Source organism: Lutjanus erythropterus, chromosome 4, assembly GCF_056507025.1.
Source record: "Lutjanus erythropterus isolate fLutEry1 chromosome 4, fLutEry1.hap2, whole genome shotgun sequence".
NCBI classification, from domain to species: domain Eukaryota; kingdom Metazoa; phylum Chordata; class Actinopteri; order Lutjaniformes; family Lutjanidae; genus Lutjanus; species Lutjanus erythropterus.
Genome location: NC_139320.1, coordinates 17413804 through 17428201, shown reverse-complemented (window position 1 = coordinate 17428201; position 14398 = coordinate 17413804). Strand labels below are relative to the sequence as shown.

The window sequence follows — 14398 nt, the reverse complement described above, 5'->3', positions numbered from 1 at the left end:
ATGAGTGAATAGTCTTATATTGTTAATTATTTGGGTTCAGCGTGCATGCAGGGTGGCATGGCGAGACTTGGCAGCAGCTTGTGATGAATGCCATATTTCAGTGCCAGTCTACTGCCTGTCACAGGGAGTCAAGTGAAATGCAGACCTCCAGGATTACAATTGCTTATTAAAAGGCTACATGTGCTGTAGAAATAGTAGCTGCAGCAATCCCTTTATAAATAATAGATGTTCGTCTTTCTTCAGGATTTGAGATATTTGGGGAATGTCTTGTGGATTTGAGAAACAAATTTCTTCTTAAAATAATATTGAGTTCAATAACGTGATATCAAATCAGGTCTTGGTGAATTAGTGCTACAACTGTAATTAAACCCAATCTGTATCTCATGAGGCTAAAGTAGCCTTGTCCAATGTCTGTTACACTTTACGCATGCAGACAAGAGATGTGAAAAAAAAGTCTGTGATCAGCTTGTATCAGAGCTGTGATAGTGAACCAAAGCAGTAAAGTTAGTAGCCATAAAACCAAAACAATGAGCTGAAAGATGCTGAAATGCATTATGCAGGGTTCAAACGGATGCTGGAAATCCTTGAAAAGACTTGAATTTTAACTGAATCGTTTGAAGGTTTGAAAAGTGTTTGGATAAATTGCTTAAAACTGTTTGAAATTGCAATTGTATAACTTTCATAATAAACATTTATTAGTGCAGCTTTAATTCAGTTTATCTGTTATTATGATCTGGAAAGTGAACTGCAGACTGTTTCATATATTAAGTGTTAACATTACAAAACATAAAAAGGCCAGCTAAGGCAATAGTATTAATAGTAAAACACACACACAAACTATACCCCCATTTGCATTTGCATGCCGTGGTCAGTTTGTGACACACTAATTACAATAGTTGTGGTAATGTGGGGTTGCGTGACATGTTGATCGTCATGTAGTATAGTCATCATACTGTCACATGTAGCCTAGGTAGTTGCACATAACACTCATGTGACACCCTCTTATATTATGAACACTTAATTGACACTTTATATACTATATACACTGTATATGCAGCAGAACATGGGTCTGATGCTAACAGACTTTAAGAGAAATCATGCTTCATTACTGAAAACCCTCTGGAGAGAAACACAAGGAGAAAACACAGGGGGATTTGTGTTAGGCTGTGAAAAAGTTGGTGCAGGGTTACCTGAGTGAAATGCAACTACAGTACAGTAGCCTTGTGTAATCTGATATACAGTACAGTAAACTGATTACCAAAAGGTAACTCATATTGCACATGTAATTGTTTTTGTCTTTTCTCATTTGTTTTTATTTACACCGTGTGTATGTGTAGGATGTGTAGGATTTACATTTTCCCCACTCATCCACAACATAAGTTCATTTTTATGGTCCAATATCACATAAGTCTCACAGCGGGCTTCAGGCTCTTTAAGAACACAAGGTGAACATACCCATAGAAGGAAAAACTGATTAAGAGAGGAAATTTGAAGAGAGGACGCCCCCCCCCCCCACACACACACACACTTGGATGTCTGGAGCAGCTATAGGAGCTGTAGGTGGGAAAAAAGGCAAAGTCAGACATACAGGCCCCTAATAATAAAACAGCCATAAGCGAAATATAAACCTAAATGAAATGTAAAACCGCTCAGACTCTCAGGCTCTCTTTCCAAAGCCAATAAACAAAATCATCTGCGACTGTTGTTTTTCATTAAGAACCTTGAAAACTGAGCAGAAATCCACTGATCCGAGGCATTAAGTGTCACCTGCAAAAGCATAATGATGGAACGTATCACATCATCCAAACTGATAGTCATTCAAATAGGTACATTGATTTTATTCATGTGAATAAAACAGTTAGGCTCAGTCGAGTACTACGTAAGGGCAAATGGGGTCACAATTTCTGTATAAAATGAATATAAATATACTGAATAACTTATTCACTCACTGTACCAGGGCTCAACTTAAATGTTTTTGTTTTTGTTTTTTTTTCCCGTACACAGTCCTGTCAGGAAATTGCTTGCCTGAAGTCAATCTTTACTTGCCCTTATACAAATTGTTTCATTCATTAGCAGTTAACAAACACTGTCTCTGACAAGCTTTGTCGGCGTGGTGCGTACCCAAGTGATTCTCCTGTTGAAGATCAATTGTGCTGGAGTATGCAGTGAATGGCTGCACATTTTTTGAAACGTGCTATTATGTTTTGTGAGTACCTGACTTGCTTCAGCACTCATGTTTCATATAATCACCGGCAAGGCCCCAGAGGAGGTGCCGTCAGCAGCCGCTCTCAGTTCTTGTTATGGCAGTTCAGCAGCGTTTTTCGGTAACGTGACGAGCTTTTGAAAAACGACCTTGCTTTATCTGTGTTGCTCTCAAACTCGTGGCAGACTGTGCAATATTGCATTTCAGTTAATACATTTTGCCTTTAGTCGCCACCATTTCTTGCAGGTAGTGCTCATGTGCAACAACAGTGATGAGAAGGAAGCAAGACGGTTCACTCATTCACCACTTCTAACATCAGCTCCAGAAAAAACAATGTGTACTGTACCTATAGCTGTGTAATTTACATGTGTCAAAAAGGTCTGCAGGCCCAGCACCTCTTTTTATTTTGCCCATTAGAGCATGCAAAGAATATAATTTGGGATTCTGTGTTGCATTACAGAAGTTTTGTGTCCATAAACATGTTGTTATTGATGCACAGAAGGCATCTAGATGTCAGTATATGCAAGATTGGGTCTCAGTATAAGCCAGTTCCAGCAGTGGCACTCAAGCTGAGTGGTTGTAGCTCGTAATATTAATAGCAGCAGGGCAGCAATTTAATGAGAGATGGGAAAGCGAACACATATTTCTGTTTTATGTAGACTAGCCAGTGTGTCATCTTTGTCTTATACTATTTTTTATATTTAATTTTTAAAATACATTTTATAATAGTTGTACACTTCAGTGTCTGCCTGCCATTACTTTTTCTAGACTTTACCTTTCAAAGTTAGTTATTAAGTCATTTACTAAAACCAATAATAATTGACTGCAGAGGCAATTGTGTAATATGACAATAAGTCATCAGGCTATAATCCTACATGTACAAATGACCTTTGAAGGCAACCATAACACTGATGTCATCCAGGATGAAACTGAGGTTGACACCCCGGGTCTAAATGTTATTGTGGTGATGTCTTGTGTTGTTCAGGTGGATGATCGACTGTTTCACACATCTCTGTTTTGTGTCCCACTAAAGTGTTTGTCATCCATTGCTGCTAGTTGTGGTTGTGTACGCTGTTCACTGCTGAGCTGAACTCATTGCTTCCCATGTCACTTAATGTGATATACAGTCTTGTGTATGGGTACATGTTTGTCTGTGTCTACTACTGTATGTGTGGGTGTTATTTTATATGTACATGACTTATATAAGAGCTATTTCCCTTCCTCAGTACAGTGTTGGAGTAATAACTCATTTCTGTTACCTTGCCTGAGAGGAACAGACAGCGTGCTGCAGTAAACTTATCTTAAAGTAATAATCCGCCACCTTCTGTGGTTTGTTTGCTGCTCTGTCGCTGATATGGTGCAACAGTGATTCATGAAGCTTTTACGTTAAAAACAGCTGTCAAGTAGGTCTGGGAAAATCCTCTATCACATGGTTGATGATTCATTTTAGGTTGCCTGCAGAGGAAATGGGCAGTTAGCATGAGAGGCTACAGCTGCCACGGCTGGACAGACAAATAAGAGCGCCATCCAGAGACACTCGAATCTTATTAACAGAAAACCAAGACAAAAGAAAGAGCTTAATTGGACAGAGGAAGGCAAGTGTGCTGAAAAGACAAATGATGTGTCTGAGACTAAACAATGACTTTGCTGTCTCTTTTTCTTTTGTGTTAGAAGGTGAAGTTTACATCAAGTGCCTTTATTGGTTTTTCCACCCAAGATATTGCTAAAGGATTCCACACACTGTTTAACTTGCAATGTTTCGGTACTAGACTTTCACCATATTTTGCCTTTTGCAACTTTTTGGTGTACTCACCTCTCTCTTACACACCTGCCTCATCTAATAGATGTGTGAAGTTAGTTCAAACCCAAGATATTGCAAAAAATCAAGAAAAACGATGTTGGATGAAAAAAGCTTTGGTCAAATAGCAGCATACATTAACTTGGCTTGTAGATTAACAAACAAGTGATCTTGGGAAATACAGAAACCATGAAAAGCTAGTAACTATTAAAAAACAATGAAAAAGCATAATATTCTATGTTCAAGATAGTAACTACATACTTGAAAAAATACACCTAAAAGTATAGGGTTATTCCAAGCAAAGCCTGACACTGCAAACCTGACTAAGTTACTGACTGATCATGACCATGACTACCCTGTGCATATATTGTACATAACCTCTGTTATTGAACTGCACAGACGCTGTTATTTAAATCTTTGTTTCTTAGTTTAGTTCATTTTTGTTGGGGGCTGCATTTATTTTTTTGTTGATTGTGAACTGGACTGGACCGAACTGTTTTTGCAGCTGTTGGTTAAACACAGCGGGCTCGAGCTGATGCACAAACTTCAGGTATCAGAATCTGTAAGGATCACCAAAGAAAAATGTTATCAGAACAAAAAGTACTGAAGAACTTACTACAGTAATGTGAGTTTTCATTTGTTCATTCATTCCCACAAATGAAAAAAGCAGCAGTTGTAACTTACCTGTCACTTCCTCTCCTGGTGTTTGGGGCCATTTTCAGCAGCAGATTAATATACATTTGAGGTTGCAGGATGAGTGTTTGTAGGATTGAGATGAAATAAACTTAAGCGTGTGTGAAATTAGAGAGCAGGTCACCTAGTGCAACAGTGTGGCTCAGTAATGTGTTTTTAATGGTTTTTGGACAACAATGAAGCTCTGTGGCACGGAGCAGTAAACTGATAGCACTTCCACTACACAGACATTGAGATTATTGACAATTTAAAAAGTAGAGAATATCACCAGAGCAACCATTTAATGTCATTAAATTTATCCCACATGCTTGTACACACCAGTGTTTCCTCTTTATAGTGTAGATGATGATTTGGCATTCCACACTGCTGCTATATTGCTAATTTTAGCTGAATGAGCAAATACAAGAGGCCACTGCTGACCGCCTGCACACATGCTTATACTGAATGAGATGTGAGAGGAACAAAAGTGGAGCAGTTTATCATTATATAAATGACTGTGCTGAGTATTTTATAGATTTATGTTAACTGTAAACTCCTCTATAAATCACTTGAAACAGCATGTACTTTAGGCTTGCATGTGCACATTTGTTTCAAAATGTACCTCAGTATGTGTGATTATACTACTATGTGGTGCACTCTATAGTTCTTTGGAAAAATGGGCCTGGATCCAAATGCTGGAAGGGATCAGCTTGTACTGTAAAAGGAGGGAGGAGAGTACACAGACAGGAGAGATAAAAAGGAGGTGTGAGACTAAACGGGCAGACAGGCGTGGATGGGAGGATTTGACTGCAAATTGATGCAGGTAATCAGTCACAGATTACTGATTATCTAAATAGAACATGATCAGTGATAACATATTCTGTTGGGATAATCAAATGTTGATTACCTTCCTCTAAAATCCACTGGCTGTGCAGATTAAAGAGGGGTTTGTTCATTTCTGTGTTTGAGCAGCGTTATCAGTTATTGTGTTATCATATAGATGTGAAATATTAGGTTGGTAGGTCGAAATTCTTGCTTCTTTCTACAGAAATTATTTTTTATCTGGCCACTTGTTTCCAATGCGGAGCAGTTTCTGGCTTCTGTAATTGCATTTTTGCAATCTGTCGTAGGTTACTTTGTAAAACAGTTGATAAGAACAGAGGAGGATAGGAGAGAGCAGGGAGAAAATTGAAGGAGGGAAATGTTAGGAGGAAAAAAAGCAGAGATTAATGGAAAATAACAGCAACACAAGAGAAGGAAGCAGTGTGGTGAAAAGATACAGATGAGAAGAGAAGTAGTGTGCTCAAAAAGCCTCAGCGTGGCTGGAAAAATGTGAGAGCCAAAGTAAAGACAGCTTACAGTAAGTCCCAGACTATTCATGACACCAACAGTTAAAAGCCAAACAAAATGAGGCTTTGAAGGACACACATTTAATTGGATCTTTTCAATTACAGAGAAGATAGTTGGCAAATGAAGCCAAACAGTTTACAGTCTTATAAGAGTTATATATAGTTTAAATGAGGTCTCTAAACTACTTTTTCCTGAAGAGCTGAAGGTTTGACCCAGAACCATTTGCTTCTGAAGAATTGTTGAAGGATTGCTGAAAAGCATGAAATCATCATTGTTGTTCAAAGATTTTTAAATAAAGTTTTAACTCATGAACATAGTTTGATTTTTTCCTAGATTAAAACGGATGACCACAATATACAATATGTAATATAATTCATGTCATAACAACAAATGCAGGTTTCATTAATGTGACACCAGCACACTAAGGGAGGAAATTCTTTCACCAGCTGGTTCTGACATGTCAAACAGAGCCTCAGTACAGGAGGACTGAGCACATTTGAATAAATCCGTCACATATTGGATCCAAAACACAGCAGAGCACACAAAGAGACAAAACACAGAGTAAATTATGTTTACAAAGCCACCAAGGCAGGTAAAAAAAAAAAACCAAAAAGAAAAAGTCTTGTGCACACAGTCACGTAGAAACAGAGCAACATCAAACCTCATTCTGTCTGAACACTTGAAAGTGATTTTGTGTAGTTCTTGTTCCCAAACCACATACAAACAGTTCACCACGCCGTGACCTGCTGAGAGACAGGGTGCGATGACATTTTCTTCTATTTGTGTTCAAGGCTCATCATTTGATTTATATGACAACATGACATTTCAGAGTTAATCTCTTATTTATGGCACGTTTGCCATTTCCATTTGAGCCTTGTTGTTTTTTCATAAACATTGGGCACTTGTTTCTGCCAGGGTCAGCAAAAGTTACTGAATGGTGGAGCTGAATATTTGGAGTTACACATCTGCAAAATCTCCCACACACATACACTTACAAACTTGTGTTATGGTGCATTCACATGCTCCTTGGATAGTCCCCACTGCTGGAGTTGGGAAGTCGTTATTCCAACTTCGTTGTGTTCATGAGCTTTTAAGTCGTATGTGAAAAAAACATGGATGCCACTAAGGGAAGGGTTGGGTGAGCTTATGAGGTTGTTGCTTGAGTAAATAACTTTTCTAACTACTCCAGGTCACATCTACAGCAATGTTTTTTAAACTTTTAGTACCCAAGGTACAGCAAAGGGCAAGGAAAAATCTCAAGGCATGCCTGTATTCCTATCCTCACAAAATAGCTTCTGTTACTCACAGAGACTATGGTTACTAACCAGTCAGAGGCAAAGTTCCTGGAGTCCCTGCAGTGCAGGTACAATCAAGGTCTCTAATGTGTCGCACGTGACTAATACCCACCATCCAGCAAAAGCTCCAGTTCGCTTTGAAAATTTTCAAAGCCTTGTTTTTTTTTGTTAGGGTATAGAATATTCCTCTGTACTGGGAATTAGTGTGTAAAAGTACTGATGTAGCTAACTTTTTTTTATAGTTGTATATTCCAATAATAAAGTATTGCTGTCACCAAATGGCAAGGCACGCCAGGATTCGCCTCACCTCTGCACACTGTTTGGGAACCACTAGTCTACATAAAACTAACAGTTATAACCTAATAATGTACCACAAATTACATTTGAACAAAAATTTGATATAGGATATGTGAATTAATAAAAACTTATTAACTAAACATTAATTTTGTCTGTAATATTCCTGCGTATATGATGTCAACAAACAACAATTTGGCAACATGTACAACAAAATTTTCACTGGCTTTCCGAGTTGTTGTACTGACTTGTGGGGGTGTTTATGTGTTTTTTCCCAAGTGGGAGCTCATTTTTGTGGGTTCCAGCATTTTGGCTCCACAAAGTTGGTCAGACCCCACAAGTATAGCGGGCTCCTGCTTTTTGGATCCCACAGATATAGTTAAATAAGCCCACAGACACACACACATTCACTCACACGTATGGGTGTCTCGCTGGTGCCAAGCAGCCTTTCCTGTCACTTCACAGCTTCTCAAGTGTCTCCCAAACAAACAGATGCCAGTCCACCAACGTCACCTCTCTCTACAGCTCATTCTATTACAGGACACGCACACACACACACACACACACACACACACACACACACACACACACACACACACACACACACACACACAGACACAAATGATGTTTAATTCTGAAATGTTCCTTCAGTGTGGCAGTCCATAGAAAGGGCCAATCCTTTGTACAAGGCCATGTATTTGCACTCACACACGTGCAGACAAAATGCCTGGCCCAACTGCAAGCTGGCTGGAGAGAATGACCTTCACAACTGCTGCTGAGTAACCACTCCATCGCCCCGCACACACACACCTTCACACATTCCCTCCCTCTTCCCACTTTCCTCTGCAATTCAGTCCCTTTTTTTCCAATCCACTCTGTTCTAAACTCACGTAAAAATAGAGACAACTCAACGTGACACTTGTATGTGAAATCTTTTCTCAGTTGCCATCTTGCTTTAAGTTGGACTCTGACCGACTAATTACAAGCCATACAAAGGATAAAGAATACATTTTATTTTCCAGCCACAAACAACCACCAATTTAAAAAAATACATATAGATTGATTTAACAGTTATTAGACTCAAAAAAGATAAAGCCACCATCAAGCTAACAACTGGCTGATATATTCTCACAAAGTGTCAAAAAATTTAATATTCTCAGACCTTGTTTCCTTATTGAACAGAAAAATACAACTGTACCAAACCAAATCCAAGTTTCTCTCTTTTATCGAACTAGGATGCTCTGAATTGTCTTGTAACTCATAAAACACATTTCATTTAAACTCGTCAAAAAAAGAAAATAAAATTCAGCAAAAACATCTTGGTTAGTCTTTCCACTGTTTTAACAATCACCACACCTGGGTTGTCTCGAATTAAATCCTTATTTCACACCGTTACATGCGAGGATATTCTTGCTTTACAGGCTGTTTTTCTCTCACTTGTCTTTAGGCTGAGGGTGTGTACTGTGCAACTGAATGAAAGTCTGTCCCTGAGCAGTGGCTCTCACTCTGCAGACCATAAAATGGTGACAACTGGTAATGTACTCCAGCCCAGTTGCTTGTCCAGTCATCCTTCCCCATTTGCAAAAAACATGCAACATACTGTTTGATTATGAAAATGAAAATGGATGTTTCAAGAAACAAGGACCTGCCTTTCTCAAATAACTTTAATCAATGAGTTTCTACTATAAACGCCTGCACGCACACTAAGTCTCATTTTATGTACCTCCACCCACTGGTACGCTGTGTAAAAAATTACACCATATCTGCTCTGGATATTTGTGTAAGCTTAGGGGCGTACTGGTAGCAGTGTATCACCCAGGAACAACATCACACCTGTGGGTGTATGTGGGCGTGTGTGTGTTTGTGTGAGAGAAGGTGCAGGAAAAGGGGAGGAGGGTTGAAAGGGAGTGAGTAGCATTTGTGCGTCTGAAAGTGAATAGATACAGGTGTTTCATTTGCCCCCTTGATGACGCACAGTAAGACCCTGGTGAAATGGCAGTCACTGCAAGTGTGTATGTGTGTGTGTATACATGTTTTTTTTTTTTGCAGGCCATCTCCAGAGGAGATTTGATAGCCCAGCAAGTTTGTTTGTCTCCACACAAGAGAATCCTCAGGTGTTTTTGAGCAAGGGAGCCATGGTCGCAGATTACGTCAATCAAAAATCACAGACTGCAGTTTTTGGAAGCAGATTCCGCAAAGGGCTGTAATCGGTTTGGGGACACAGCCTTGGGGGTCCTTCGGGCACATCCTCTGGCAGCTGTCCGGTTACTATGGTGCTGACTGCACACAGGAAGAGCAATGCATAAGCAGAGAAATGGGACCTTCCATCTAATTGTTGTGTTTGTTGCTGCTGTTTTCCTGGGTTAATCTATTCCCTGGCTGCTGTTGGACAATTACTGAAGCATCTCATCCACTCAGATGTCTTTGTCTCTGGTCTTGAATGATGCATTTCTCTAATTATCCTCTGTACAAGGAGTCTGAGACACTCCATATCAGCCATCGAACAACATTAACCCGTGTATGATTGTCACTGTTCTCACCCTGATGAGCTGCACCAGATGTTCAATGTGATTTACTGTGTGTCTTTCTGCTGCATCAGGCTTTTGTGTTTGATATAGTTTTATGTCCGTGTCCTTGTCTGCAGTGTTTTATCTTTGCTGCCGCATGAGAATCTCATGGCTATTTTTTTTTTTTTACCTTGAATTGAAAGTTTATGTTATGTTGGAATGTTTCATGGTGCAGGAAAATATAAAGACCTTTTCAAACATGAAGTCATTAGAGATGAGGAGATCAATGGAGAAAAGCCAGACTGTGAAGCTGCTTAATGAGACAGATAAAAGCCAATGGTTCGCAAAGGTGTTACAGTTTCTGGTCATACTGTAATGAATGAAATACCATTCATGATTAACAGAAAGCATACTGTCTATATCTATTAAAAACTTTAAAAAGAGTATGGGACATTTTGGAAAGGAACACATTCATTTTCTTGCCGTGAGTTAATAGTTGACTGGGCGATATCACTAAAAAAATTATCACAATAAAATGTTTCATGTCAGTTGATACTGATGAATAAAAATGACCTATTTTTAATAAAGTCCAGGAGAAAAAAGGTTGAATTTAACCACTTCATTTTGAATGTAAACACTTAATTTATCAAGGCACATAGGCAACAGATTTAATACATTTAGTAATAGACTTCGTCACCATTTGTGTCACATGCTGATAATGCAACTAAACAACACACCTGGTTAAATTTTTGGCCTTTTGTGTGTCAGTTGTGGTACTCTCCATTATTAAGGGATATGATAGGCTGTTTATGAGTCAGGACATATTTGTTAGGCTATGTGCTTTCATGGCAATTTGCATTTAATGGAGTTAGGTGAAACTTTTTGAACATTTTTCTTATTGTTATTGATGATGTGTGTATTACCGATTAGGGGTGGGAGAAAAATGTATTCACTTAAGTATTGTGGTTCCTTTTTTTGATGATTCCTCGATTGATTTTTTTGATTTCTGAATTTATTTTTTTATGCATATGAATAACTAGCGCTTAGGCTGTTAACTTGATGCTAACACGTAATAGGAATTCCCATTGATGTGCTAATGGTAATTAGCATCACAATCATGGTTCTATTATCTTAATAAACAGATCCATTGTACTGCACATGCTTAGCATACAATAACATATGAATAAGCACATTTCCCAGAAAATCTAACTCTTCCTTTAATGGAAAAGCAACCAGACCAATTACACAATGAGCAAATAATAGAACAAAAGGACTTAACAGGTCGATGGGTAAATGATATACCAGCCTGATTACAGGAAAAAAAAAAAAAAAACAGCTATCTTTCTTCAGAATTGTCTAACCCACGTTTAATGCTGATAGTCAGTCAATTGACAACAGAAAGGAAGAATTTCAGGGTGGAAACAGAACACATTAGAATCAATATATTCTGGGAAGATGACTACTTTAACTCTGTTTACTGAACTGTAACTGAAGAGGAAACTGGCTCTGATTGGAGAGCAACACTAAGCTTAGTGGACAGTATGCTATATTAGAAAATTAAGAAGCATGCAGACAGTTTATTAGTGGGAGGAATACAAATAGAGGTGAATCGTAGAGAAAAGATTTGGCATAACAGCATCACTGGAGGCAAAGAACAAGAAATAGAGTGTGAAAAAATGTGTTATGTACTTGCATGTGTATACATGCACCAAAGAGAGCATGTCAAATGTGTTAAAATTACAATTTTTTCATGTGGTTTCATTTAATCTCCTCATTTTGTGGGGTTACATTTCAATTCCGATGTCCTTGGCAACAGCAAAGCATGCAATAGGCTGATAAGCCTGTTTGAATTGAGATTTCACACGGGACAGAGTGTGTGTGTAAGTCTGTGTGTGTGTGTGTGCGTGTGTGTGTGTGTGTGTGTGTGTGTGTGTGTGTGTGTGTGTGTGTGTGTGTGTGTGTGTATGAGATGGGTGGGTAGGTGTGTGCGTGCATGCATGTGCCTAGAAATGAAATCATAAAATCAAGCATAGATAGAACAAGGTCAGGGAGATTAATATAAAATTATTAACAAGGTAGAAACAAGGGCAGGGAGAGACTGAGGGAGGCATACAGTAGAGGAGGAGGAGGAGCAGGCAGTGCTTGCTCAGACTCCAGCCTATCAGACGGAGGAGGCGGGGGCTCAGCAGTCAGGAAGGAGGTAGCAGAGCAGCAGCGGACACAGAGGGAGAAGAAGCAGAGCATGTTAAAGACAAGGGGAGAGGTGGGATGGTAGAGGTAGGTAGACAGAGAGATGCAGCACCACAGTGTGTTTGTCTCCAAGGCTGTCAGTGACACAACTCTTCATCCTCTCGCTGGGGGCCGTGATGTGTTATGGAGCTACGATGCACAAATTCTCTGCAGAAGCAGGGGATGCAGATAGAAGTTCACCTTGAGCTGGAGTCCAGCAGTGCCACTCTGGACCTCTGGGATTACAAGAAATGCTCATTGATCCCGAGAACAAGAGAGATTTAATCGAATCTGACAACCTGCCAAAGCAAAAGTGGCTCCAGCACCTTTAACTTTTGGATTATAGTCAGATTTATACCAGAACATCTGACAGAGAGGCTCTAACCTGCCAATCCAGGGCCAGAAATCAAACAGGTACCTTGTTTTAGCAGAAAGTTGCCAGCTGTCTCCAAGCCTGACAGCATACAGAACCAATATTGTGACACCCACTGCTCACGCTGGAACCCCGCAAAGCCAAGCAGGTCCTGCAGCCCAAGGACCCTGGAACTGGCCTCACCTTGGACCAGCTGCCACCTGAACCCCTGCTGGCCCCAGCAGAGACGTCCAGCATGTCTCAGACCGGAGGACGGTTCCACAACAAGAAGGCTGGCATCCGGGCTGCCGTGATCCTCATCGGACTCCTGCACAAGTCTCGCAAAGCCAAGGAGAAGGAGAGGGAGAAAGAGGATAGTGAAGGGTGGGTGAAGTTTGTCCTGTTGTGTCATTTAATGAGGCAGAGCATGCTGGGTAGATAATGTAAGGCTCAGGGAGCAGCAGAGAATCTGCAGTGCAGTGTTGAGCTGGGATTGTGAGGGAAACTTTATAGCTTGTAATGTCTTTGTTATTCCAGAGGCAGAGGGGAACTTTGCCCTCTTCATGGTTCAATGAGTTTGCATCTGCAGTTTTACAATATGTCCATTTTATTAGTGTGCTTGTGTGTGAGAGTGTGTGTGTCCTGCTGACCGCACTTGTGTATCTCGGTCAGTGGGAATGACAGATAGGAGGAGAGAAATACGTAGTGATGGCTGTGGGTGAATAGAAGTGTGTTCGGAGTGCTTTTGAAGAGCAAACAAGAGGAACCGAGAGGACGGAGGAGAAGAGCAAAACTGTGCTGTGTGGAGAGTGAGTGGAACATGGAAAAAAGAAAGAGTGAAGTGTTACAAGAGAGATGTGGTGAATAAAAAAGGAAAAGGTGCAGACCAAAGGTCATCCACTCATCTATTTGTGTGTTTCTGAGGCTGGTTTTCAACAGTTTTTGCTTTACGAACAAGCACTGATGGACACTTGTTGATGCCTGTAATGCTAAAACTGTTTCACTCTTTTGGCATGAGGGCAGCATGACCACACATTTTTAGGTTGGTGAACTGGCTGAGAGTTCAATAGGTGAGCTGAAACTAGACTAGAGAAAAAGTATTGCTACTCACAAGCCTGCTGTGAACATCAGCAGTGAATACAATATTTAAAGGAGAAATAAGCAAGATACATGTTGCACTAAATCATAAAATGTGCATATGTCATCAGAAAGAAAACAAAGCTGAAATACTGGCTTCTCTGACAACAACAGCCACACGGCCAGTATGTTCACCTTTGAAATCTCCATTCTGGTGTTGGATGTCAGTTTTTGTTTTGGCCACACTGGCTGTTCTGATTTCTTTACATGGAATTACAATAATGCCAAATGTTTGCCAAATGGGTTCATGTCTGTTTATGAGCAATAAGAAATCATTAATAATCTTTTAGAAAGAATAGATGTTTGTAACGGTTAGATTGAGCAATATGTTCACGGGGTCTGGCAGGCAGCAAGGCAGGCAGTCACTAAAGTCAAACTCAAGAGTGGGTTTTTTTGTAGTGGACTTGTTTTGTTTGTTTTCAGGATAATGGGCTTAGCTTTAACTCAACAGACGACTGACAGTTATAAACAGCTGATCAACTTACAGTGTGGGACTCATCATTGCTTGTCCAGTGGGAAAGTATAATGTTGCGCTTGTCATGCATTTATATGGTTCATTGC

General features: G+C 39.8%; 1 protein-coding gene across 10 annotated transcripts in view; it reads left to right on the top strand.

The window, feature by feature from the left end:
* rap1gap2a (RAP1 GTPase activating protein 2a) overlaps positions 1-14398 on the top strand; it is a 116275-nt gene that overhangs the window by 47630 nt on the left and 54247 nt on the right. For 7 of the 10 annotated variants that reach the window (XM_084717140.1, XM_084717146.1, XM_084717134.1 and 4 more), the window contains exon 1: positions 12329-13084. The exons of the other annotated variants lie outside the window; for them this stretch is intronic. In XM_084717140.1, coding sequence (XP_084573266.1) covers positions 12957-13084 — 128 coding nt within the window. In that variant the 5' untranslated portion in view covers positions 12329-12956. Of the gene's footprint in view, positions 1-12328; positions 13085-14398 lie in introns of those variants that run through there. 10 annotated transcript variants of the gene reach the window in all.